The 27,787-nt window shown below is 30.6% G+C and overlaps 3 protein-coding genes across 20 annotated transcripts in view; 2 read left to right on the top strand and 1 right to left on the bottom strand.

Annotated features, from left to right (window-relative positions):
* Positions 1-4,832, top strand: part of LOC107993776 (ecdysone-induced protein 78C) — a 137,123-nt gene extending 132,291 nt beyond the window's left edge. For 7 of the 8 annotated variants that reach the window (XM_062076244.1, XM_017050390.3, XM_062076243.1 and 4 more), the window contains one exon: positions 4,413-4,832. The gene's annotated coding sequence lies outside the window, so the exon portion shown is untranslated. The remainder of the gene's footprint in view (positions 1-4,412) is intronic. The other variant, XM_062076242.1, reaches the window with a different exon arrangement.
* Positions 489-15,337, bottom strand: LOC107993807 (leucine-rich repeats and immunoglobulin-like domains protein 1). Its single transcript, XM_017050431.3, has 8 exons — positions 12,709-15,337; positions 9,334-9,502; positions 7,255-7,388; positions 6,524-6,785; positions 5,541-5,816; positions 4,853-5,098; positions 4,406-4,607; positions 489-2,521 (listed from the first exon to the last, which is right to left on the bottom strand). Exons 1-8 carry the CDS (start codon positions 13,107-13,109, stop codon positions 2,304-2,306), a joined length of 1,908 nt encoding a protein of 635 aa, XP_016905920.1. The 5' UTR covers positions 13,110-15,337; the 3' UTR covers positions 489-2,303.
* A 4,076-nt stretch (positions 15,338-19,413) lies between these two features.
* LOC107993811 (large proline-rich protein BAG6) lies at positions 19,414-27,266 on the top strand. Of its 11 annotated transcripts, none has more exons than XM_062076220.1 (23): positions 19,426-19,553; positions 19,654-19,724; positions 19,793-19,885; positions 20,562-20,682; positions 20,774-20,989; positions 21,132-21,327; positions 21,403-21,521; positions 21,655-21,817; positions 21,916-22,039; positions 22,115-22,303; positions 22,384-22,618; positions 22,695-22,829; positions 22,905-23,112; positions 23,203-23,459; positions 23,532-23,690; positions 23,840-23,953; positions 24,047-24,140; positions 24,223-24,355; positions 24,452-24,755; positions 24,855-24,988; positions 25,071-25,280; positions 25,340-25,450; positions 25,528-27,266. In XM_062076220.1, the coding sequence occupies exons 3-23, from the start codon at positions 19,823-19,825 to the stop codon at positions 25,948-25,950; spliced, it is 3,708 nt and encodes a 1,235-aa protein (XP_061932204.1). In that variant the 5' UTR covers positions 19,426-19,553; positions 19,654-19,724; positions 19,793-19,822; the 3' UTR covers positions 25,951-27,266. The 11 variants fall into 11 exon arrangements, with proteins under 11 accessions (XP_061932205.1, XP_061932200.1, XP_061932203.1 ...); XM_062076217.1 differs by having other exon boundaries at positions 19,427-19,553; positions 21,412-21,521; positions 22,115-22,309; positions 22,689-22,829; XM_062076215.1 differs by having other exon boundaries at positions 19,427-19,553; positions 22,689-22,829.
* Positions 27,267-27,787: the final 521 nt, after the last annotated feature.

Below are 27,787 nucleotides of genomic sequence, written 5' to 3'. Positions count from 1 at the left end.
TTAACATTAATACGATCCTATTAAAATGTTCAATTATTAGTACAGTTACAATATTTCTGATATTATTATGAATATTGTTTCATTATATCATGTCTTAATATACTATGTTCTTATAAAAACCATAAATTGCTAATCACAGTGAAGATAAATTATTTAAATTCAAAAAATTACAAAGAAATCTCCATTTGATTTTTATTTGTGTACTGCTTACTTGAATATAGCATCTATAATGTCATATATGTATGCTAAATTGTTAATTTCGCTAGATTGTTATTTATTAACTAACTTGATTTAAAGTTAATTTTATCTCTTTTTTTTAAAATTTATTTTATTTAAAAAATATTTGATAATATTTTAATAAATTGTTTCAATTTCAAAATTAGCAATCAATATTAATAACTTTTGATAATGAATAAAATGAATATGTAACATTCTGGATAAATTTTTTTGAAGATATTTTTTTATTTATATTAGAAAAATTCTAAAAATTTTATTTTTAAAATTTTTGTTTTTATTTGATAATATTAGATATATGTAAATTCATTAATTTACATCATTGTTCTGGTTATTCAAACAATTTTGAATGATGAAAATTTATTTATTCAGGTTCGTCTAATATCTTGCGAAAATTTGACTCTCGCTTATCATACTTTACATTAATTCGTATATTAACATAACTACGTACGAAATATTTACGCGTCTTACTTGTACATGGAAAGGGCCAATTGATTATGTATGCGTAGCAGCACGTTGATAACAATTCATCCCTATTGGCACGAGTTAACGAGAGAGTCAATTGATCGCCCACTGCCAATCAGTCCATATCGCATACACAACGTAAGTTAACAGATTTCACTTACACTATTGACCTGCCCGATCGTTCATTTACTCGATCATTCAGGAATTTAATTAAAGATCGAAACGTCGACGATGGGAATTGATGCACTATTATGATGTATACTAGCCGTATTCACGTTGTCTATCGGTTTTGATACGATTAATACCTGTGCACAAATTTTTATCTATTATATTTAATTTAAAAGTTCATTATTAATATAATATAATATAATATAATATAATATAATATAATATAATATAATATAATATAATATAAATGTGCAAATATTATTCTGAAGATTCTATATATTATCTTACACAATATAATTGTACACTAGATATTAGACGTATTAACCGACGTCATTAATGAATAATCTAAAGCAACACGAAAAATCATGATACACAGTATGTCACATAAGCGTTATGGATAATACTTTGAAGTATGGATGATTAATAATGATTTCGAGTTCAATTAAAAGATTAATTTGTTAATCGATCTCGAGAGCTTTGAGTACTCTTATTAATTATTTATATCATTTCTATTTTAGCGCAGTTTTTTTTATTCTACATACATATATAATTATTTTAACATATTAAAAGATGAAGTAGATGAAATTTTTAAACAGTAGATGCAAATTGGAATTCAAAATGAAATATTTGAAAAAACGTCGAGCTCTAGTGTTAATAGGGTGTATAAGAAGTAACGAAATTAATGATTATTTACAACGTAATAATGTCATATTAATAATTATAATTATAATTAAAAAACAGAAACGATAAACTGTCGATAAGAATGATCTCTCGACTTCTTGTTCTTTCGGCTTAAACGAGTATATAATGTTTTTTTTTCTATATCGAACACATGGGGAATTGTTCTGTGCGAATTATATGTGATTGAAATTTACTAAAATAAATATTTCTCGTTACTTAATAACTACATATAACAAATGTAGTAACACATCTATCGATTAGAGACCGACGTCTGATCGCGAATGATTGTCAGTTGTCGATTATGAGATTAATCGCATATGAAATTTTTTATGATGTCATGATGTTAATGAATGTCTGTTTGTGTATATATGTGTATGTATGTAGTATTCTATTATTATTATTATACAACATTTTTTTTTTCATTTGCATGCTTCCAAGAAATTCACGCAAGCGGATTAGATTAAACGAACTAAAACGCCTGTCGAACGTGAAGGGGAACGAGGTTACACTAAGATTTACACCGCCCATTTCCACACACTTTTAGTTTATCACAATGAATACCAATAAAACGAACTTTTAACATTATCGTTTCTCACGTGTGTCTATTCGTGTGTAGATATTGCATAGCTTCACACAAACGAATAACTATGAATCGAAGAATTCTTCTTCTCGATCCTTCGTTTTTCTTCGTTTTTATTCAAACTTTCTCTATCGATTAATCACATCTTAGTATTCTTATTCTATTTTATAATGAACTACTCAAGTGTCGCGGCGAAAGAAACATTTCCTCCGGAAGCAGCTGCCGCGGCAGCTAACAACAGCGTCGGTGGTAATGGCGGAAGTGGCGACGTTTGTTCGGTAGGAGTCGCCACGGTAGTCGGACAATTATTGGCAACACCATAAACTTTTGCGTGATTAACTTCGAAAGCCACGGTCAGGTCTGCGAGTCCAGGATCACACAACACCGGATTATCTGTAAGCAAAAAACATCGGAATATCGCAAGGGGAAGCTCTTCTTTTTTTTATGATGTATCGTCAGCAAGACAAGATAAGTAAGAAGTTAGATATGAGTCTGTCTGGAGTGAATTTTTGAAGCAATAAAAATCATCGTACAATTATGACATCATAATAGTTCCTTAAGATCTATTGAAATTATTCCAGATTTATATCATAATACAGAAAATGCATATTTGCATCATGATGATAAATTTAGGATTTCAAAAATTTCATGAACATACATATATATGATTTGATCATATGTCATGAATTCGAAAACATAATAATAAAAGGAACAATAGAATTATCATATCGTTCATTTGCAGATTATGAAGAAGAAAACTTCAATGAAAGTATCCGAACAAGAATCCGAGAAATAACAAAGTTAATTGAAATAACAGAATTGAACGTGATAACGGTACCACGAAAACTTGTATATATTTAACAATAAATAACAGTTAACAATCCATCTTTGGTATACAATAAATAATACGAGATGGCGCCACGACGGAGGTTATCATTATAAAATGTAACTTATAACAAAATAATGTACAGCTTGGGAGCCAAATGGAGCCACGTTATTATCAAGCAGTAATTTATTTTCTGCCGACACCGACCACTCTCATGACCCGTTCCCTCATTCTGTCTCGTTTCTTCTTCCATCGGTTGGCCTCGCGACATTTAACGATGTGTTTATTAATTACGCACTGGCGCCCATTCAACGCGTCTGCGTTCCACAAAGACGTTATCCTTTTGTGAGGGTGGAAAACGAAATCGAATGACCGTTCATATCGTACGATCGGATGACTCGACGTTGTACGAACCAGCCGATTACGCGTATTTGCGCATAATACATTATTAAGAATATTATAAGCATTGCTTGTTTTCTCTTTCAATCTTATAGCACATCAACATTAAAATTATTCTTTATTATTTTTTATTATTTATTCTTTATATCGTGTTTAAATACATATTTTTTAAATTTCTACTGATTCTGTCAGCTTTGTCAACAGAATTATTTAATACTATTCAATTTTAAGAATTGGAATTAATTGAAAAATTTTCAATCTTGTTTAATATGATCTGCAATTTACCAAAAATTTCCATGTTTTATGGAAAATAAGAACAAACAATAAAATCAAACAAATCATTTTGTTGAATGATATTCCTAAATGTATGAAATCATGTACACCTGTGTTTATCGTTTTTTATTGCGCAATTTAAAAAATTCTGGATAATAATCTATCAATATTTATTTATTAAACGAAGCATTAACTTTCTATTAAATTAATTGCAAATGTTTAATATAATTAAGAAAATAGTTTAGCAGTTTTTGTATTAAAAGTAAATTAAAATTAAATTTATTATAATATATTTCATAAAATAATGTCTAATTGCAATAATTTAATTGGAATATATTCATTTGTCAAATTCAAATTCAAAAACAATCTCGAAATCAAAGAAAAATTTAATATTTTAATAATATAATAAAATTTCCCAAATTATATTGCAGATATTCATTTATTGAAACAAAAATCTATTTCAAATTCAATAGATATTTATAAAAAAGAAAAATATATAAAAGTTTTTCTTATCTATAAAATGATTTTATCAATGAAATGATATAAAAAATAATGATGAAAAAATGATATAATTCTCTTTATTTAAATTTTATGAAATCACGTAACTTTTATATGTCATCAATTTATTTTAAATATTTAAATGTGTAAAGAAAGAGATAAAATTAAGGCTAAACAAATTTATTTAAGTTTTATCAATAGTATAATATTCATACATTATACCATATAGATAGTATATATTATTATTATAGATAATAATACTGATAATAATTTGAGCTTACCTTGCAGATATATACGAAGCACATCTGGCACTCCGTGAACAGTACACCGTGTATTTGCCACGAGTTCCGGCATCAGAATACGTATCCGATTCGCGCTCACGTCTGCCCAGCAGAGAACGGGAAATCCACGAAAGTCTCTTTCGGATAATGTTACTAAACGATTATGTGATGCATTCAATTCTTCCAGAGAAGGAAGCCACGTCTATACAGAAATATCATAATTATAAATGTGGTAATAAGGAAATTTTTTCAAAAAAGATATTATTACACATCTATTTTGAGATTTGTATATATTATATGTTTTTTTAATTAATCATTGATTTGTAGGAAAAATTTAATTCTTTAATATTATGTTCAATATCTGAATAAATCAAATATTGTAATGAAACTATACAATTATTATGATAAAAACACGTATGTGAATTAATTTCATGTATATTATTGTACCTCTGATGTATCTTCAAGAGTAGTAAGCTCATTATGAGAAAGATCAAGTACTTTTAGACCATCAAGACCTCGTAGATCACGTTGACCAATTGTTGGTCCTAAAGCATTATGACTTAAATTCAACCTCTGCAATTCCTTCATTCCAAGAAACAAGGAACCATCCAAGCTTCGTAGCTCGTTATGCTGAAGTCGCATATCTTGAATATTTCCGCCTGCCGTTTCATCTCCTTCCTCTTCCACTAAATTCTGTAAAAATAAGTCAATAACGAGGATATAAAGTTATATATTTTTTTATGTAATTCTTTATATTTGATTAAAATTTTTAACGAAGTATGTTAAAATATATTTTTTTTACAGATATTCGATTTATCTTAAAAATAATAAGTAATAATATTTTTTATTTGCAATATAAATATTATCAATATTTGATTCTTTGAAAAAATATTATTTTATTGAATTCATTCACATATATTTGGTGAAAATAAAATATTTTTATATTATCTAACTTACAACAAAATATTTAAATAGTTCAACACATAAATATATTGGTAAGCAAGAAGTATCGATAATGAATATTAATTCTTCAAAATTCAATTTCAATTCTATTTTTTAGAATAATAATCATATTACAAATAAAAATTATCAAATGTTCCTCTGTATAAATTTGAAAGTATATTTATCAAAGTACCTCTGATGGCGTTCTTCCTCTATGGAGCCGCGCGATTCTGTTGTTCGAGAGATCAAGCATTCGTAACTCGCGCAGGCCACGAAGTGACGCGAATGAAAATTCACGAAGCTCGTTGTGCGTCAAATTTAAACACTTGAGCGATCTAAGAGGGTAAAGAACACTGTTGCCCCCATTTCCGTCGCCATTATCACCCGCGCTATCCAACGATTTTAGAGAATTGTGCCCAAGCTCTAAGTCCTCTAACATTTCAGCTTCTATGAAATCCTCTTCCGTTAACTGAGAAAAAATATTTTATAATATTATCTTTAATAACATTTCTTGCTTTCTATTTATTATCTTATTACCATATATATATATATATATTATTATATATTTTTCTCATTTAAATTCAAATTTTATTTTTAAATATATATTTTACTTTGGAAATAAAATAGTTTATTCGTTAGAAAATCATATTTAGAATTAGAAATTTGTTTAGAATTATTATTAGAAAGAAAATTATATTAATTTGTTAAATGTGAAATCTTTCTAAACGATCGAAAATGCCTATCAAACGTCGAATGACGAAGAAGACCATCGAATACCAGCCGTCCATTGCAATAAAAATTTAATCCGCGAAACGGAAGCGCACGACATAATAATTACATTAGGATGTAGTAATTGACTTAATGCACGGAACATTGAACGAACGCCTCCACGCGTTATCATACATCGCGATCGTGCACTTGCACTTCATATGGATATCTACATGTTTTATAAACCACTATTGCTTCGATATAAACATCATACTTGCAGATATTTATTAAATTAAATTATAGTTTAATAAACTAACATAAACTATTTTACGATGTTTTTTTAATAATGTCTTTTAAACAGAATAATATTTTTGAGAAAAAAATACTTAAAGTATATATAAATAATAATTATTCGTTCTAATATAAAATAATATTTTATTATCGATATTATTGATCATGATTAATTACCTCTTGCAGATCGTTGTGCGAAAGTTCGAGAAATTTCAGTCGACGTGCCTTTTGTAGCGTACCATCCAAACTGCGAATCTTATTGTGTTGAAGATACAAACTTTCCAAACGATGCAGGTAACGAAATTCCACCGGCAAGTGAGTTAATTTATTGTCCACGGCATAGAGCATCTTCAGATTATGGCCAGAAGACGGTAGCTCGCCATCCAGAGACGAGAGCTCGTTGGCGTTAATTAGCAACCACTCCAACTGATTCAAATCTCTGAAACAAGATTAAGCCACGTGCATGGCGAACCTCACGTTCCGATAAAATTCGCTCCAAAAAAAAATAATAAATCGTTACTTGCTTTCATCAAATGAACAATATTTCTTCTATTATTCTCTTCTATTATTTATTTTCTTATTATTTTTCTTTCTCTATTGAACCAACCAAAAAAAAAAAAAAAAGAAGAAGAAAAAGTGGAGAGAGAAAAAAAGAAAATGATTCTTAAAAATTGTACATAATCTCAAATATGTGACTAGATCGCAAGCTTAATTGTTCTCTCCTTTGCATATAATACGCGTGCACGTTTGCTTAATCATTCGGCCGAGTCCAAGGAGCTTGGTTCTTTGCATCAACGATGAATAGAGCCAATTAAGAGCCACTGTCGGAATTGTAAACAGGATGTCCGATACATTCTAGGAGGTTCGTGAATGGACGTAAATTTTCGGTAATCAAGAAAGTGTCGTACCGTAAGGTTCGATTCAGGCTTTGTAAATGATTGCGGCCAACGTGTAAGTGCTTCACTAACGGTGGTAACGAGCCTGGCACCATTTCTGAAATTGCATTTCCGGCCAGAAGAAGATGTTGTAATGTCGGATTGTACTGAAAATCATAGGTAAAAAAAATGCATTTTGAAAATATACATATTAGAAGGATTTAATTATATAGATTTTTTTTATTATTTCGCATAAAATAAATTTATCGTTTGTTTTATATAAAAACAGTGCGTGAGAACGAACGAGCGAGTGAACGAACGAGCAAAAGAGAGATAAGAGAGAAAGAAAGAGAAGCAAGAAGGAAAGGAAGAGATGAAAGATGATTTAAACAGATAATATTTAGCAGTATCGACAAACGCGATTAAATACGAGGATGTGCGACGTTTAATCAAGAATGGCGTTATATGATAAATATTAACGGCTTACTGAAGCAACATTGTTATATATAGCGAAAATTTTTTGAACTGTACTAAAAGTTTATGATGCAACGGAAGAGTTTAAAATGTTGTTGTTCGCATTTATTGAAACCGATCAATTCGAATCAACAGCTGTTTACAACTGTCACGCGATAAACATTTTTCTCTGATAATTCATCACATAGGCGGTATTGTTACATCAAATTTATCTGTTTTTCTCTTATTTACATATATTTGATAGAAAATTCAGAGATATTTAATTTACTATAAAGTGCATGAATAAGCATGAATTTAGCGTGTCTCGGTTACTTTAGAATCATATTATGAATTCTTTATTCTTTTATATTTTTCATAAAAATACGAATAATAATAGATTTAACTTTATGAGCAAACGGGTCATATAGAACATATGTACATATATACGTGTTTAACACGGCCCTCTAAGTAGCAATGTTTGAAATTATTCTTCTATCTTTTCAAAATTGAAAAATAATCAGTTTAAAAAAAAAATAAGTGTGAAAAAAAAGTTTGCACACAAGTTTTTTACATTTCTATTTTTTTATTTATTTATTTTTTTTTTTGTTTCATAAAACGCGTGATAAATCATACGAGGCAACCGTAAAAAAAATTCTCATAAGTAGTACGATTCGTCTGGGGAACGATTGACGGACAATTCTGTGCACGTGGCCAGTCACGTGCGCGACAAGCGCCAGGGAAACCCCACCAAGCTCTACTAGCTGTCTTCCTCTCTTCGAGATGAATTGTTCGTTCATACGCAGGTTACAAATATATCATGAAGTCGCGCATAGTGTGCAAAACGTGTTTAAAAGAAATTACCCTTCTATCCTATTGATTTTGTTACAATGAAAAAAAGTAAAAAAAAATAAAAAAGAAAAAAATAAATAAACGAATAGAAACGAAGAATAACATTTTCGATCGGATAATTCTCGTATAACATCACGTAAATGTTCAACGTGCCGATCTGAAACGATTTTTTTATAATTTATAATTTATTTATTTAATATCTCTTTCGTTGTATCATATTGAAAATAATAATAATAATATACGAGAAATTTTCCTCGTGAACAGGAATATCGTTACGACGAATATGTTCGCAAACGCTCGATCATTCGATGCGAATCAGATCGGACTTAATCGGTTCGATAAATGCATATCTTTGCAGAAATATTGAAACGGTCAAAAAAGGTTACGTCAACTCTCATATATTGATCACATATTATGACGTATTTATAATTTATTTTCTTCCTGTTTATAAACTATTTTGATGTTATCACTACCGGGTGATGATATTTTTCCATTTACCTTCTCCATTCACATTTTCCTATAAGCATTTTATATAAGATATTAAGAAAAAATAATTCAGATAATTGAAACAACGTGTATTTGTAAATGCGTGATCAATGCGTCAGGGAATCTCAACCACGTGTTTAATATTTGCGCATAAATGATTGATAAACACTATGGTATATATCTGATTCAAAGTTCTTATGCATCTAGAAGTGCATAAGAAAACTTCGATTCTTGAACACGTGTCTCGTTATATTTATATATTCACTCGCGAGGAAGAAAACTAATAGGCAGTGATGAAATGTTCTTATGAGTACGCATGCATACCTTAAAGTCATCCGAGTCTATACGATTTATCCGATTTCTGCTGAGATCTAGGGTCCTCAGTAAAGATAGATGAGACAGAATATGTCTTGGTATCGACGGTACTTCGTTATCCGCGAGACTAAGATATTGCGTTCTTCCCAACCCCGCAAAAACTTCACCATCTACGAACCTACAAAACATGAAGTTTCTATTTTAATTCTATTGTGCATAGAACTATTGTAAATAAACTTCTTATTATGCTCAAGATCATATATTTTCGCATCAAAATCATACATAATCGGGAAATAATAATTCAGATATTTACACACGCATTGCACTGCAATTCAATTGAGCGAAACGTTTATCATAATCGAATGAGAAATTTCATTGATCGAAGAAATAATAAATTTATTCGCAAGAATTATGATGCAGATTCTTTATTATTTATAAAACATGAATTATTTTCTTGAATGGCGTAGAAATTTTACTTTATCAAAATAACTTCGTTTTAAGATTAATATCTTAAAATAATTAAAGATCGTTGAAAACGATGTTCGAAAGAACAAAAATTTTCTCCAGAAATTTGGAATATCATTTGTCGATAATGCGTTATCTTCTTACGTACAGGCGAACAGAAAGCGAACAACATATGATGGCCCTTGAAAACACATAACTAACAAGCGATATACAATCAATTCTCAATTATCTAAAGTGAAGCGAAGTTATCGCTTATTGTCCTAGTCACGAATCAACAAAATGGGCTTACATTTTTCCTCGATATTCGAATTAAGGAAAAGGATTGTTATATTAAATACAAGATATAAGAACGATTATCAAAGCGTTATTTAATCATTTGTTTCGACAAATTTCCATCATGAATCATTAAGTTGTAAAGACCCCTCCGATAAAATATAATTTTTTTAGTTGTTCTAGAAAACTCGTATCTTTCCTTATACGATACAATTTTTATACAATATATATTATTTTCATGATATATATTTCATGAAACTATATTGGAATTATAGAAAAATAATTATAATAATTATAATAATTATAATATTATAATAATAAATATTATAATAATTATAGAAAAATAACGAAACTTTTATAAAAATATTTGGCTTACAATATCTATTGCGTATCATATCTCATACATATATTTAAAAAAAATAAAGCATCTATTCCTAAAAAGAATAAATAATTTATTAAATATCAGCAATTAAATATAAAAATTTAATTAAAAAAACAAAAAAGAAATATCTAACCTGCGTTTCTATTCTTAAAAATTTCTTTTCTTTTTTAAATAATTGAAATTGTCACACATAGTACTGTATAAATCTTTATCAAGATATGCAAGTTTAAAACGAATGGACCAGTGAAAAATTTAACTGTAAAACCAAGATGAGACACGTCATTATCGTTCAATTATTCACATAATGTTGGCTCACAGCATTTCGTTATTTAATTATTCAAAGACGATAAGCGCAGGGCTTCTTCTTCTTGATAACTCATTCGAAGAGGTCAGGCACGATTAAGATTTCATTCTCGCGCCCATAGCTCTGCCTCTTTTTCTATCTTTTGCGAGGAACGACGACGATTGATGATTGTTCGTCCGACGTGAACTTTCGTTTTTTCTCATCTGACCAAGTATCAGGACAATCAAGGAAGACCAGTGCTCGTTCATTATGCCCATTTGAAGAGACAAAAGGACGATATTTGCATATTAACTAGAAACAAAGAAATTCTCGCGATTTTTCATATATTCATTCTTAATCGATAAATTGATGATAATTAACGATCGATGAAATCTCTCATCGACTATATGATGTATATAAATACATTATTTTTTTCTATAAAGCAATTATTTTTTCAAGGACTCGTAACAAAGATATGAACATTACCTTTGTAATCTTTGTCTCATTGTTTCTCGAATCTTAATAAAATTTGATACATTAATTCGATTAATAATGTGAGAATTTTTGGATATTGAAACTTTTATTTCTCGCCTAATTATCGACGTATTATTTAATATTTTATCTGAACGGAATATAAAATATAATGTATAAGCAAATAATATCTTTGAAAGATAAATGAGGACAAAGATTATAGTAATTATACCCAACGTATACAACACGTGCATTAGAATTAATGTATTGTAAATTGAAGGACATTTTGCGGTTATTTATAATTGCAAAACGCATTATATTTTTATGAAATATTTTACATTTCATTTCTCGAATGATTTGAATAGAATTTTTCCATTAAATTTAATTGTAAAAAATTTTTCACGTATAAAATAATTTTATCAGAATCTAAAATCGTTTCTTTGTTGCCTTTATAAATGTCTTTATTCGCAACATCAAACGGTGACCTTTTGTGAACAGATTGTTGCTTGTATCGATAATGTATACGATACATTTGTAAACGTGTTTTTTTATGAGTTTCGAATGACAAATACATGTCATAAATTTTCTGTTATCCTTTCTATACACACGTTCCTTGAATTTCTTTCTTTTCACGCTTACAATTCGTTTATACTTTATACTTTACGAAAGTTGTGACGACATTTCGTAAGTGATTAAGGAACTTTATGGTCAGACAAGCGGGATGTGGTCAGACGACACGTTAAACATGGATGCGTGAAGTCAATACTATAATAAAATTTAAAATTTTTCGATTAATAAATTTTATAAAATAAAATTTCTTATCGATAGTGTAATAAAACATCGTGATATTTTTAATACACGTACATTATCCGAAATTTTTACAACGGATTCATCTCGAGACTGAATTTTCACCTAAAATTATTCTCACGAGGAATAAATTGCGCAGATAAATTGGATAAAAAAAAAAGAAAAAAAGAAAAATAAACGAATAAATAGAACTTCTAGGAACGTGATCATTGCTCGATCACTAACTAAACGCGTTGTTAGACGTAAACGTGGCCTGATATCATTTATCCACGGGTCATTATCAGCGTCACACGATTTTCTTCGTCCACAATTGAAGAGCTCGAGGAATTTCCATGATTTTACGTCTTTCACATATTGAGGAAGATACCTTGAAACCGCGAGGTCGCTCAGTCGAGCGAAAATGAATTCACACTATCACATTCGTTATACTCGTTCTAAACTTGAGCAAACTTAAGTCATACAACGTGCTTCTGAAAGGAAAAACATTCAAATTCCTGAATGATAAAACGAAGTGAAAAAAAAAAAATTTCACAATATTGGGATAAGAAAAAAAAAAGCGATTAGAGTAATTAGAAAGAAATACACAGATACACAAAGAACACGAAACAACAAAACAACGATTTGTTCCTTGGGAAAAATTTTCTACTCTATAACTGATAAATACAATAGCTCCCGCTCGATGCAGGTAAACTTACACACTCACCCTAGTCGATCGTGATTCAACTCGAGTTTCGTGATGGACATCCGCAGCTCTTTAAAATCGTGCCGCGATATATCCCTGAGATTCGAATGCGCGACACGTAACGTAATCTGTTGTTCAGCGGTGAATTTGCCCCTTAACGCCCCTGCCACTTGTTCGAAAGAGTCCATTTTCTCGCACACGACCTCGATCCGTTCTCCATGCCCTCCATGGTGGCCGGCGTTGTTAGCGGTCGCAGTAGCGACCGCGGCAGCCGCTGCAGCAGCGGCAGACTGGCCCGGGTTGATAACGGAACTGGAGAACTCTTCCTGTCGGCAGGTGCACGGGCTTATCTCGCGGCGGACGGCACAATGGAGGCTCGTGCTAGCCGCCAACCCTAAAAGCGTGTAAAGCAGCCCTGACATGGTGGTTCGAATGTCAAAATACGGCCACGCTGATCACCATCCAAACGGGCCAGTAGAAAGGTCCGCGCTCGTCGACAGAGGTGATCCTTCCCCGGTCCGCAGGGACCATGCGCACCCCCTTGATACCAACCACCTTCTACCGATCCTTGTCCACCTGTCCGTATCTGTCTCTCTCACTACCCTATATATTCCACACTCACACCGCGTGTTATTATCGATATACCGATATCCAAGTTACACGGCACAATATTAAGATAATTTTATAATCACTGGATAACAAATAAAGAGTGTTTGTTCATTTATAAAATAAAAGTGACGGACGAGTTCTGAAAGGAATCGATATCGTTTCATTCAAAACTTAGAATTCAAATTTAGGATTAAATATGGGAGAGATCATCGGAACGAACGGATCGGAAAAGAAAAGTGAACGGTGATCATTCGATTTCAAACGATAAGGGTTGTTTCTTTCTTTCCCCCCAGGTAAACGTTATTATTAAACGGCTCACAAACGACACACTCTTGGTCACTCTCTTGTTCACCGATAGATACCAACTCTAGACTGACACTGGCCGGATACGACTGACAGCTACGTATTATCTACACTGTCGCGATCCACACCCCGACGGGGTATATATATTCACTGCTGAAACGCGGGTGAAAGCTGGCTGCTGTGTATCTATCTCCGTTTTTCTCTCTTTCTTTTTCTCGTTCGTGCCGGACACGAAGGAGGCTTATCGTCGCCAATGGGCCCTCCTCTTGGCGCCACGAACGCGGCAACGGCATTAAGCCGCGGCGCGCCGCGCGAGACTTACTTATAGTCACAACGTCGTGCCGTGGCGCGGCGCGGCGCCGCGCCTCCGGGAGGGACTCCAACTCCTCTCAGGACTCGTACATTATGTGCGTACACCAAGTGGATTCCCTCTTCTTTTGCCTCTTCTTTTCGTTTTCCCTTCGTTTCTATCTTTTTATCGGTTACCGTTCGCCTGATTTGTCGCTTGTGTTTCGCTTGGACCGGCAACCGGAAATCTCCACACGTGAAAACGTACACGAGTACTTCCTTAGTTTCGTCCTACAACTTCTATCGGGTATAAGTATAGGGAATGGACGATATCCTCGTAAGTCCTCTCGATTATGACAGATATTTAATGGAAAGCTTCTTTCAACTCGTTCCATGATTCACGAATATCGATCTCGTTCCCTTTTAAAGAAGATCCACTGCACTGTTTCTCACTTGCGAGACAGCAAGAAGCATCGTCAATCTCTCAATGCTGGCGCACTGCATATGCAAAGGCGTGTTTGCACCGATAAGAAGAGCATTGCTCAACTTTTGACCTTTGCTTAGCCGCTTCAGGGTTCGTAGGCTGAAAGAAAATACCAGATAATTCGCTCGTGGATCCCTATCTTTCTTTTCACTCTTTCTCCCTCTCCCTTCCTCATCCTCTCTCCTTGTCTTCTGCTCGTTGATATCTTACCCTCTCTCTTCCTTGTAGTCTTTCTTCCTCTATCTTAGGAGCTAGTAAATGATACGTACGATCGACAGTCGGACCTAATAAACAATTGATACTATGAAACATTTTGAACGATATAAACGCGTTATCGTTACTCGAATCACGTATTTTCAAGTTTTTTTTTTTTTTTTTTATCTTTCTTCGGTCCATAACACTGGTCATTTTCTCATCTGATAGAGTAGACGTTTTTAATCCCGACTACTTCGTACGCGATAACATTAATTCCAGGTGCTTATTACATTCTGCATATGCAAATTTATACACGACGTTCTTATTAAAATTACATGTAAGCAAGACGCGTTTAATTGCGATGCATTAATACGATATGCAGGATAACTTCTTTATCGCTAATGAATACGTTCTATTTTTATTTTTCTCTTTTTTTTTTCTTTTACTAACAAATTTGTCAATGCAACGAGATCGGTATCACCCTTTCCTTCGAATCGCATTTTAGAAAGCATGGCTAAGCGCCATAGGTATCCCAGAAGAAGAGAGGGAGGATGGATTTTGAGGTAGGTGAACTGCCAAGAACGCTCTTGGAATGTTGGTTCGGTGAAACTTGTACATTTTCATCGCTCTCTTTTTTTTTCTTCTTCTTCTTCTTGTTATTATTATCGCTCTGTTGTTGTGTTGAAGTTTGAAATATGAAAATCGTTAATCGATATATCTACTGGTGGTCTCAATGAAACCTATACCCTTGTAGTAATCATTTTACTTGTCACGATGAATTTCAAAATAAATAAATAAATAATAGGTATATTTCTGAAAAGTTGATTCGGTGTAACATATATTTTTCATCATTTTCTTCTTTATTGCTTCCATCATAAATTATAAATCATAAATCATAAAAAAAATGCATCTAAAATATAATATAATTGAGTAAAATTAATTCTCATCGTTTCGCATCATTATCTTATTGTCATACCTCGTATCATTTTTGTTGACACACTCAATTTCGCGAGCTGTTAAAAAAGTCCTCTTGATCCCCTTATAGATGTTATCGCTTGCGTTGTCGCGATGAATTTCGAAGCAGTTAGGAACGCTACTGGAATGTTAATCCGTTGAAGTTCTCGGTCTCCTTTTTCTCGTTTTCGTCATCCTCGCCGTTATCGTTTTTTGCTGTTGAGCTACTAATCTTTGTAAATGTTAAAAAGTTAGCAAGGACTGACACGACTATTGAAGTATATGTCAAGTTGGTACACGTGTCTTGTCTTTTACACGATATTTAACACAGTTCATGATCCTGCAATTATCTCAGTTACAATAAGTTATTGCCAATGTTAGGCGATAATGTTGTATAATTCTTGTATTATTTCTTTTTTTTGCTTCCCTAATTTGTTAAATTATACAATATTTTAATCACATTGTTAATTTAATAATCCTTATATTGAAATAATTGAAACATTTTTTTTAATAAATGAGAAAAATCTGCCGATTTGAAATTCATATTGTTCGTTTATTGAATTACAAGTAGTATTGATTATAAATGATCTTTCAATGCTATCTTTCGTTCATTGTAAACCAATACGGATTAATTACCGACCTCAACGATCAGACATCTCTTCGTGGATCATTGAAGCAACAGTAAATATCTGACAGTCCGCGTGCCTCTCGTATTTTCACCGACCGGTTTCTATGAATTCCATTGACACGATGTATCATCGCGATTTTCTTCGATGAGAGAAGAAGGAAACTTCTGGGCCTATTTTTCGCCTCACTTGCATCATTAACATGTTCCATGAATATGTCGTGCTCTATCCGTCAAACACACTATACATATATATATATATATTCCACATATGGAACTTGCCTTGACCACAAAGATAAACGAGAAAATACTGGAAGAAGAAGTTATGCATAAAATATATATGATGAAGAACTGAAAGACAGTTCTTGTTTTATAACTAGTCTTCGTAGTTGACAAACATGCGTCATCGGGTTTCAAGGATGAAATGATATCGCGATTGATAATCGTCGAGACAATAAATTTCGATAGCTGGACACGGATATAGTCTCCTCTGGAGAACCACTTTATTCCAAAACACGATTGGCGGCCGATGTACACCAGTAGAAACCGGTCATCTTACCACGTACCGGTAGCGTACAAACGGGACGAGGACAAATCGGTGTCCCGCCTCCCCACGGATGGCAAATTTGGGATCCGTGACCGCTCTTAATATTGAAAGGGTTAGAGGAGGAAGGGGTGGAGTGGAGTACGAGAAGGTGGAGGTAGGGGGAAGGCAAGGGAAAACAAGGCACGAGCTGCGGAGAGACTAACACGATGTGTTAGTTAACGAATGCGAGAATGCGGCCTGGCGCCAACACACACGTATACATACGGTTCAACGTGTCACGCATTGCTCGCTACCGGCCTCGGTATTGGTTTATCTCTTCTACCAGCTTCCCTGGATCTCTCTCCCCGTTGCATAGCTTCAAGACACGCACGCGAACTCCTCGTTTTCTTGTCGTGAAAGAAGAACGACTGAAAGGAAGAAAGAGGATGATAAAGGAGACAGCAGCCAGTAGCAGTTTAGAGGATATAAAAGCATTAAGGTAGTGTGAGATAGTCAAAGCTAAGTTGGCATTTCGAATTCTTCGTAAGATTCGTTTAAAATCAGTATGTGGAGCATACCAGTTCCATCTGTGTTTGTACGATGTGTACTTATGCGTACTTACATGTGTGTACGTTCTTCTTCGTCGAAGATTGATGAATCGCTGTAACTATTAATCGAGCAGGTATTTCAGTAATTGATAATCGCTTGATATCGACTGGCAATGACATAGGTATATGTTTATCTAAGAACAACAGAACAAGATCTTGATAATATTGTTTTATTTGTTTTAAATGTAGGTGTGATGAATAATTTATTTTGATCTTATATAGATAATCCTTAAGAATTGTTAAAGATACCTGTTTCATCTATTTCCTTTTTTTTTTATTTCCATTCATCCATATTTCTTTTCATTCAGTCAATGGTCTTTTTCGTTTTTTTCTTTCCTTCTCATTCTATCATCATTATTAGCAGTAAAGGAAATATAGATGGGCTAAGCTATGCCAAGAACGGCAAAGCTCGTACTAGTAAAGCAAGTTAAGCGTGTACTAACGGACAAGATTGTGAGGTATGTTAAATCAAGATAACTACATCATTACGAAGCTGTAACTTTGGCTGGCGCCTCTTATTTCTTGTTCCATAGGGCCAAGACGTAAGCCTTAGTTTTTCTAACGCTGCATTGATACAGTAGTCTTCATTCTTTAAATATATATCATATTTTCATATAGAAATGCAATAACATTAATAATAAATGATATCGTTAATACTAACGATCTTAAATATATACTAATATAATTAAATACATTACGTAATCAAATGATTATAAATTATTTCTGTTACTATTTACATATATTTTACTATTTAATCTTTAATGTTCAAATTATAAAATAATCATAATTATAATTATGATGATTATTAAAATTCATCATATACATTCATATTTATATAAATATATATTATAATATATTTATCAATTTATATATATTTATATAATTTTATCAATAATATATATATATATATATACGTAATATTCATTACAATATTATTAGAATAAAAAATATCAACTTTACCAAACATAAAATTGAAAAATATGATAAAAACGTCATTTTTGAAGAATGTTGAGAGCCTCTGGCTATGTGTCTTTATGATGGGATTTAAAGAAGCATCTCTCTTTCCTTCCTCCAACACGGCAACGTGAATCTCTTGGTTTTTCAGTTCTATCGGTCTTATTGTGCCTTTTTCTGCTCGGACGCTGGGGCGCCGGGACCCGCTACGGTATGAGACGGGACGCGCCGTCACTTCCTGCATACAAAACTGAAGCACCATTAACATTCTTCTGCGGTGCACGATCGGCCGTATTATCTTCTACCGATATAAGTACGTACACGTGCATACGCATACAAAGAAACGCGTGTACTCGCATACTCGCGTGGCTCAGTCGATGCCCTAATCTGAATAATGCGATCGGCCTGCCATGAGTCTTTTCTGCTTCTCTTTTTCATCTTCGTACAGATCACGCGATGTCCATAGCGAGTTGATGCCTCGCTTTCGATATTCGCTGGTAATACTCGAATTATTTTCATCTGACCGCGAAAAGATGCATCGATTTCTGTTACTGGTACAGATCGATACAGATGTTTCGATATTTGTTATTCGATTTCATGCTTCAAAGCGACACCTTAAGGAATAATGTAATCGAAAGTGAATTTTGTATCGTGTATTTGGGAGATTCCGTCGATAAAGCTGAATATTGCAACGATAGCTTGTTTATTTTTCTTTATTTATCTTTATTTTCTTAAGTTTCAAGTTGCTAAAAATTAAGAAGTAAGGTTTGAATATTTTTTTTTATATTTATAGTGTAACATGTAAATATAAATATAAAGAATCTGCAAAGAAGTATGATTTAAAAAAAAATATGTAAAATGGATAATTTACATATAAGGTATTTTGAATAGATCTTAATTAAAAGATATAATTTATTGCATGAGAATTTTATAAACAATGCAAATGTTTATATTAATCTAATATAATTCTTAAATTTTTATTGATATATAATATTTTATTTCTAATTTTTTATAAATATGTTTTTTATAAACAAAGTTCATTTTAAATAAAAGTAATTAATTTATTGATTCAAATCAATGATATAAGTAATTAATTCATATATTTCGTCGTTTGTTTAATTTACTGGTGTCATCTAGTAGATATTAAAGAAACTTCAAGATATGTGTGTATAACAGAAATATGATTCTTATCAATTCTGAATTCTGTTCTATCTAGGGAATAATTGAACCAATATATTGGCACCGCCTGTGGTGTCGCTGAAGCGAATTCTGGGTAAAATAACGTGTATCGTGTCATATCGTCGCTATAAAATTTCATCGGTAGGTTCATTAAAAAAACGATTGCACTATAAAAATGCAATGCTAAAATTTAATTACGTAATCAATTCGCATTAAAATTATTATATTTCTCGTATTTTAGATATTGAATATTTCTCTTCGATACTAGCTACTAATCAAGTGTCGTTTACAGACTTATATCTACGTGCCTGCGTGAGTGTAGAAGACAATTTGGTATTACGCACATTCGTCCTAATATTATTCATTTCCTTCAATTTTAGTTCTACCGTAGCAGTGAAGACGGATTAACGATGATTGATCTTACGGTAAAGACTTTGGATTCACAAAATCATGCTTTCTCCTTAGAAGATGATGTAAGTATTCTTTTTTTCATCTTCAGACAATGAATTCCTATCTTGTATGTTTGTAATTAACATTAATAATCATAATTCTGAATAACATGCCTTATGATTAAACATATTTTTATTTATATTTTTACATTTATGTATTATATATATTAGAAATGATTATCACAAATATGATTTTTTTAAATATATTCACAAATTATTCTATTTCTGAATATTTTTTTAGGTTACATCTGTAATTATTCTTGTGATTTATTATTCATATATATATATTATATATATATATATACATATATATACATACTTATATATATTTATATATATATATAAATCAGTTTTTAATTTATTCATAATTTATTATTTATTTTTTAATATTTATAATTAATATTATTAATGTTTTATTTAAAATATACATTTATAAATATACAATCATTTATAATCAATTATAAAATATAAAATTATAATCATAATATTATATATATAAATTATGTATTAATATATATATTATATAATATATATATAATGAAATATACTTAAATTTTTTTGTTTAATTGAAATATTATATTGACATCATTTTGTAATAAATTTGGAATTTTCATTATAATATATTATCATATATCATTATTATATTGTTATTAAAAAAAATAATTTTTATGAAAAAAAAATAATTTAAATTTTCGTATAGCAAATTACTGTTCGAGGTTTTAAAGAATATATAGCAGAGACAGTGGCAGTACCAGCAGACTCGCAAAGACTTATTTATTGTGGTAGAGTTCTTCAAGATGAAAAAAAATTAAATGATTATGGTAAAAAATGTTTTATTTTATTATAAAAATACATAAATTAAATAAATTATGATTAAATGAAATATTTTAATGATTTAAATTATTTTATAAGATGTTAATGGAAAAGTAATACATTTGGTACAACGTGCACCACCTCAACCTGGTCAACGTGGAAATGATGGAGGTCAAAGTCAAGGTCAGAATCAAGGATCACAGGTGTGGCAAAATCCGCAAAGAACACATTATCGACTTACACGTGCTCAAATGCATGGTAATGCTATGTATTTGGGTGCAATGTCAGTACCAGCTGAAATTGTGGAAGGACATGGTACTATATCTAATATATATACATATATATATATATAACATAATTATAATTTCTAAATTCTTTTTATATTTTCTAATTATTTTATTTATATTATTTATATTATCCCATGAAATATTATGGTTCTATTTGTATTATTTAATAGGATTACCAGTGCCTCAATTTAGTAACAGTTTGTCTAATGGTCGATTAATTGCTGCAAGACACATGCTTGAACGTGCAGATCGACTTATGGATCGAATTGAAAGTCCTTCTCATCCTGTAAATTCTTCTACATCTGAAAATAATCGACCACCTTTAAGTCAATTGATGCAAGAATCAGAATTAGATGCAGAACAATAGTAAGTAGAAAAAAAAGGAAAATAGCTCTGATAACTATTATATAAAATAGTAAAATAAATTGATAAATTATTCAGTCTTTTCAGTAATAATGAAAATGCAACAAATGGTGGTGCTCGATTGGCAGAAGCTGCTGCAGCTGCAATAGCAGCTGCCTTATCTGCAGCTGGAGCAAATAATGTTACATTACTGAGAGGTCTGTATATAAAAAAATATCTAAATAATAAGATGAAATATAAATATATGTGTATATATATATATATATATATATACATATAATAATATAAAATAAAATAATTGTAAAAATATAAATTACATGTAAAATATAGGAAATAGTGATGAAAACACTGAATCAAGATCTGCAAATGAAACTGTAAATGAAGAAAATCAATCAGATCCACAACAATCACAAGAATCACAACAAGCTCAATCTGAACAACAAGGTTCTACATCAAATAACGATGAACAGTCCAATCGACGATCATCAGTACAGTAAGCATCTTTATATTATCTTATAATAATTATGCACAATAATAATAATACATATAATATAAAGTTTTATTACATAATTTATAATTTATTATTTTTAGACTTCCGCGACCACCACAATTAGCAGAATTATTGGAATTGTTACTCGATACTCAAACTCGATTACGACCTCATATAGAACGTTATCGTAAACTTATGCGTGATGATCCTTCATTACCTCCAGGAGTAAGTTTATAACATTTATAAATGATTTCTTATTTAGAATAAAAAAATTTAAAATAAAAAAATTTTTATATTTAGGGAAGACTTGTTACTGAAAATCAATCATTTGTGGATGATGTTAGTGAATGCTTACATTATATGTCACATGCATGTCATGCTTTAAGTGACATAATTGTCGATATGAATCAGGCACCACCAAGAAATTTGCGATGCAGACCAATTATTATTCAACATTCAGCTATTTTGCAGCCCGGTATACCAATCCAGGTAGAGGTGAGGATGAGTGACAATAATATTTGAATTCTATTCTTTATATAATAAAATTATTTTATATTATGTTTCTTTAGGCACATATTAGTTTACACGGTCGTAATGCAAATAATAATAATGGTAATGAAGAAAACGGAGAATCTGCAAGCACACCTACGCAATTAGAAACAAATGAAGCTAATACTGATGATTCTAATCAACAACAAGAATCTGAATCTGGTGGAATTCAACAACAAGCTGAACAGCAACAACAACAACAACAACAACAGCAGCAGCAACAACAACCACTAGATTCAACACAATCTCCATTTGGTATATATATCAACTTTTTACATTACAAAAGATTAATTATTAAGATAAGAAAGTAAAAATTATATTGCAGGTACAGTGTTTAATTTACCAAACAATGTTGAAGTATTAATGGAAGTCAGTCCTGAAGGCAATATAGATGCTACACCTGGAAATGAACAAAATCAAACTGGTGAAAATAATAACAATAGCAACAATAACAATAATAATGGTGGTAAGTTTAATATTTAATATTATGATTCATATTGAATCGTTATTTATTATATTCGTTTATTTTTTGTTCTTATAGGAAGAGCAAGTGGTGGTCCATTTTCCTGGGGTTCTGCTCCTCCACCTGATTTTATACGAAATTTGATGCAAGCTGTTGCTGGTCATATGGTACAAGGTGGTCCGGCTAATACGAGAATTATAACCCGAAATCCTTTAACAGTAAGTCAATTAACTGTTGCATCACTTGATAGCGGAAACACAAATGCTGGACAAAGTACACAAGCACGGTAAGTTTATTATCATTTTTTATGGCGAATATTACATCAATATTAATTTATATTTATTTTTAATCGCTTTACACATTATAAACTTTTTAGAAGCAATGTTGGTACTCATCCTACTACAGCAACGCAAACTAGAAGTACATCACGTCCACACGTATTTCATCAACAAACTCATCCTTTAGGTGTTGGTATGAGTATAGGTCAAGCATTTGATTTTGATCCATTCCTTTCTTGTAATTCACATCATATTCGTCGCACAACAACTGCAACTTCTAGTACTGTTACATCTATGTCACAAGGAACACGAACAAATCAAACTACAGCTGAAACACAATCTCAAACACAAACAGGTATTTAATTTAAATAAATATTAAATAATTGTTATCTATTAATTATTATTTCACATAATGTTATTATTACAGCCACGACTTCAAGTACTACTAGCAATACTAGCTCTACAAATACTACAGCATCAACGACATCACAGACAAATGCAATTGATGATCCTTTACTATACTGGCAACAAATTTTAAGAGGTACAGTTGGTCAACCACAATCCAATGTCAATACTAATATTAATAGTAAGTATCTATTGATGTTTTTAAAATATTTAAAATAAATTTTTATTGTTTTTATTATTATTTTAATTCATTATAATTAATTCTAAATAAATGATTTACTATATGATAATGTTATGGAAATATTCTCTCTATATAATATTATATTACAGCTACAACTTCAAGTGCTACTAGTAATACCAGCTCTACAAATACTACAGCATCAACAACATCACAAACAAATGCGATCAATGATCCATTATTGTACTGGCAACAAATTTTAAGAGGTAGAATTGATCAATTACAAGTTAATATTAACTTATAAATAAATATTTGTTTTTGAATAAATAAGATAGTTATTTTGTTATTTTTGTAATTAGATTTTAATTCATCCGAAGTGGGCGATTTACCATATGGTAATATGGTACAAATACGTACTGGTGGAAATATTCGCGTGGGTATTTTTGGAAATGGGTATGTATATTATTTATAGTATATTGGTATTCATTTGCATTAAATAAATAAATTAAATTATTATATTATTTTTCATTATTAGGACAGGTAATTCTGCTGGAGATGATCTAACTCTTGCAGATTTATTAGAACGTAGAGGTATTCAAATGAGTCTTTTTACGTCTCAAGATTCTTATAGTGCAGAAAATTTCCTCGTGAATTTATCTGTACTAGTGGTAAATAAAAATTATTTTTTATTATAAAATTTATATATATATATATAAAATTTTAAGTTATAAAACAATTTTTGATTTTTTAAAATCATTTTTCAGGTGCAGAATTTGACATTAGTGGATTTAATAAGATTACGAATTGGTCAATCTGAACCAATTTCTCATCTTAGAAGACCATTGCAAGAATTCTTTCAATATTCTTTTCCAAATGTTCCAACAGAAACACTTCAGGAACAAGCTACAGAACGATTCTTGTCACAATTAAGACCACATTTCCAGACTCTTTTAAGCACAGAAGAAGATACTAATACTAGAAATGGTTCACGTGTAGACATTTGTGCTACTGTTGAAGCTTTAATTCGTCGTCATATCAAAGATATATTACAATGTTTATTTAATAATGGTTCGAAACCTTATATATTGTCAATATATATATTTTTATATTTTTATTAGTTTTATTTATCATAAATTTGAAATATAAAATATTATTTTCTTGTTTTAGATATTGATGACGCAAGATTCGGACAAGAAATTTTTAATATTGTGAATAATATGGGAAGACAATTATGTGCAGTACTTCGATATTCTATTCGTGGTGGACAGGCAGGATTAGAAGTACTTGCATCACGTTTTGTGGTATGTTACGTATATAATTTATTGAATAACACGCATATATATATTTTTTATATCTTAATAATTGATATTATCTTGTAAATAGAGTGAAATGTTGGAAAATATTCGTCCAACAGTAAGTCGATGGATGCTGAACATATTTATTGTTCAGTTTCGTACTTATTCTTTACGAGTTACACAGCCTCCAGATTCAGAAATTCTTCCGCTTTTAATATATAAAGATGCACCTTCTGAAGCAACAACGGTATCTTCTGTCCCAGCACATCAATCTTCACAATCACAATCTGAAGTAGAGGTATATAATATATGTTATGATGTATGAATGAATATGATAATTTTATATTATTATTTTAGCCTATGGAAACGGAAACAATACAAGAAAGAACAAGTTTTGAAGCATCTTCTCTATCTGAAGATAGAGAAGAAATTCCAGAAACGTTCCCAGGTCATGAAGCATTACCTTCAGTAAGTATATAATTTATCTATGTAATATATAAATTTATATTTTTCTGAATGATATAATAAAAAGCTTTTCATTTTAGGATTGGGTACCAATAATTGCCCGAGATGGATTAAGGCAACGACGTCAACTACAAATGCAAGGAATAACAAATGGTGGTGTAGCGACATTTAGTGACGCTTATTTAGGTACACTACCTACTAAACGACGTAAGCTTATTGAACAACAAAAGCCACGATTATTAGTTAGTCCTACTCCCAATCATTCAGCAATAGCGGCGTCTATGGAACGTTTAGTGAGAGAAGGTGTAACTCGAGCAGGTGTTGAGGAAGTTGAAGGTGCTGCAATTGCTGTAGCTGTTGATCCTGGTGTTAGACGTGCATTTGGTCAAGCAATTAGAGACTGCTTGAATCCACATAGATTTGGAACACCAGATTTTCCAGATCCTTTGCGTTTCCCTAATGCAACAAAATATTTTGCTGATCAAGATAGGCCACCAAAATAATAATTACAAGGAGAAAGCAATTCGTAATGGCTTAGAGTATTTATAAAGGAGAAACCAGGTAGTGTTTAAAAAAAATGTAAGAAATTGCAATGACCAAGGAATACAAAGATATATTCTTAACATATAACCATAAATATTACTATGATTATGTATATGTTAATTTAACGCAATGCGATGATTTTGATAAATCTGAGATGTTTTCAAGTATCATAATATTATACACTATTTGTTTATTCAATGTAGTTTTACAAAATATTATTGACTTCTTAATACATGAATATATATTAAATAATTAATATACACACATTATGCGTTTCTATATAATTAAAAATTACTGAAGTTTGGCTACACTTGTTCTCTCCCATTGTACTCTAAGCATCAAGAGTGACCCCGATATGATACTATAATTAAAATACTTCTTTCATATTAAACTGCGTTTTCTGTAGAATTATTGTTATTCAAATGAACTGTATTATTCTTAATCAAATGACACCTGTATAGATATTATACAGGTGATAATATGTATTATCTTGCGACCTATGCATATTGTGCGCTGTTTTAAGTGTTATCGATATTAAAATATCTTTCTAATATCGATGATACTATCAATCGATATTAATTGTACTAACTTGTAGTTAAATATTCGATTTGAGGAGAAAGAAAAGGAAACCAATATGGAGTCATTCACTGTGGTATTTAAAAAAATGGAAGTTAATCAGACGCGATTTAATACGTCCCAATGTAATCACGAATTATCTAAGGCTATAGTTTATACCACATGCTTTGTTGAATAATACGTTATAATCTTTATCCAAGTAATGTGTCTTTTTGTAATTTATGTAGATAATTGATTTTGATTTTGAATAATTAGAAAGCGGATTTTTTATACGCATCAAAATATTATATTTTATGTACAATTTGGTAATCTATGAAATATTATTTTAATTTCCGTACAACTGAAATCCATCAGTTTTAAACATGAAAAAAAATCAAATAGCCTAATAAAGAATAGATAATTCCAAATTATACGTTCGTATTAATGTTAAGGAATATCGTGTATGAATATTTGATAGATCGTATATAATGTTAATAAAGTAATTGAAGTAGTTTCACGTGAATATGATTTTGAATTTGAAATTTTATATCGATTAATTAATATTAACAAAATCATGGCAAAATTTAACATTTTATATAATTAATTTTATATAAAATTTAACAATTTTATATAATTTGTTTTAAATAAATGGTATCTTAATGATTTCATTCATGTAGATGTAATATCAAATAAATTATAATTAAATTAATATTAAAAAAAATTTAATTATTCTATTTCTTTTTATTTAATATTAAAAAATTAATAACAAAGAATTATTATTTTAAAAAAAAATTGAAAATTCTAATAAAATTTTTCCTCATAAATGAAATTTTATAATAAAAGCCTTTTATCATCTTGATAGTGTCATCTATGATGTCCCAACTTATATTGTGAATTCAGTTTTATAATTTAATTTTTCAATTGTTTGAAATTCAACTATATGTATTTATATACATATTTTTCTGATTACTTTTGCCATTCTCATTTTTTTGAATATTTGCAACAATGTACAAACCATAAACTTGGTTTTTATTTTATTTTATTTTATTTTATTCAGTCACATACGTAAAAACATTAACAAAATAAGTTTTTTGTATTTAGTGAGCAAAGAACAAGATCATGTTGATTGGTTAAAATACATTTGAAAACATTACTTGACGGCCAATAAATTACTGTGACTGATTTCATGCAAACAGATTTTTTAATATACGTCACGAGTGTTATTTTGATAAAGTCGTAAAA

This window comes from Apis cerana, linkage group LG6, assembly GCF_029169275.1.
Source record: "Apis cerana isolate GH-2021 linkage group LG6, AcerK_1.0, whole genome shotgun sequence".
Classification (NCBI taxonomy): domain Eukaryota; kingdom Metazoa; phylum Arthropoda; class Insecta; order Hymenoptera; family Apidae; genus Apis; species Apis cerana.
Note: the sequence above shows the minus strand (reverse complement) of the source record. Positions and strands in the feature narration are given on the sequence as shown.

Coding starts and splice junctions, on each gene's coding strand:
- LOC107993807 (XM_017050431.3), bottom strand. CDS start 13,109: ATGTCAGGGCTGCTTTACACGCTTTTAGGGTTGGCGGCTAGCACGAGC. Junction 5,817..6,523: donor CGCACAACGATCTGCAAGAG/GTAATTAATCAT, acceptor ATTTTTTCTCAG/TTAACGGAAGAGGATTTCAT. Junction 5,099..5,540: donor GAGGAAGAACGCCATCAGAG/GTACTTTGATAA, acceptor TTATTTTTACAG/AATTTAGTGGAAGAGGAAGG.
- LOC107993811 (XM_062076213.1), top strand. CDS start 19,823: ATGATTGATCTTACGGTAAAGACTTTGGATTCACAAAATCATGCTTTC. Junction 20,990..21,131: donor TGAAATTGTGGAAGGACATG/GTACTATATCTA, acceptor ATTATTTAATAG/GATTACCAGTGCCTCAATTT. Junction 23,460..23,531: donor ACAATCTCAAACACAAACAG/GTATTTAATTTA, acceptor TTATTATTACAG/CCACGACTTCAAGTACTACT.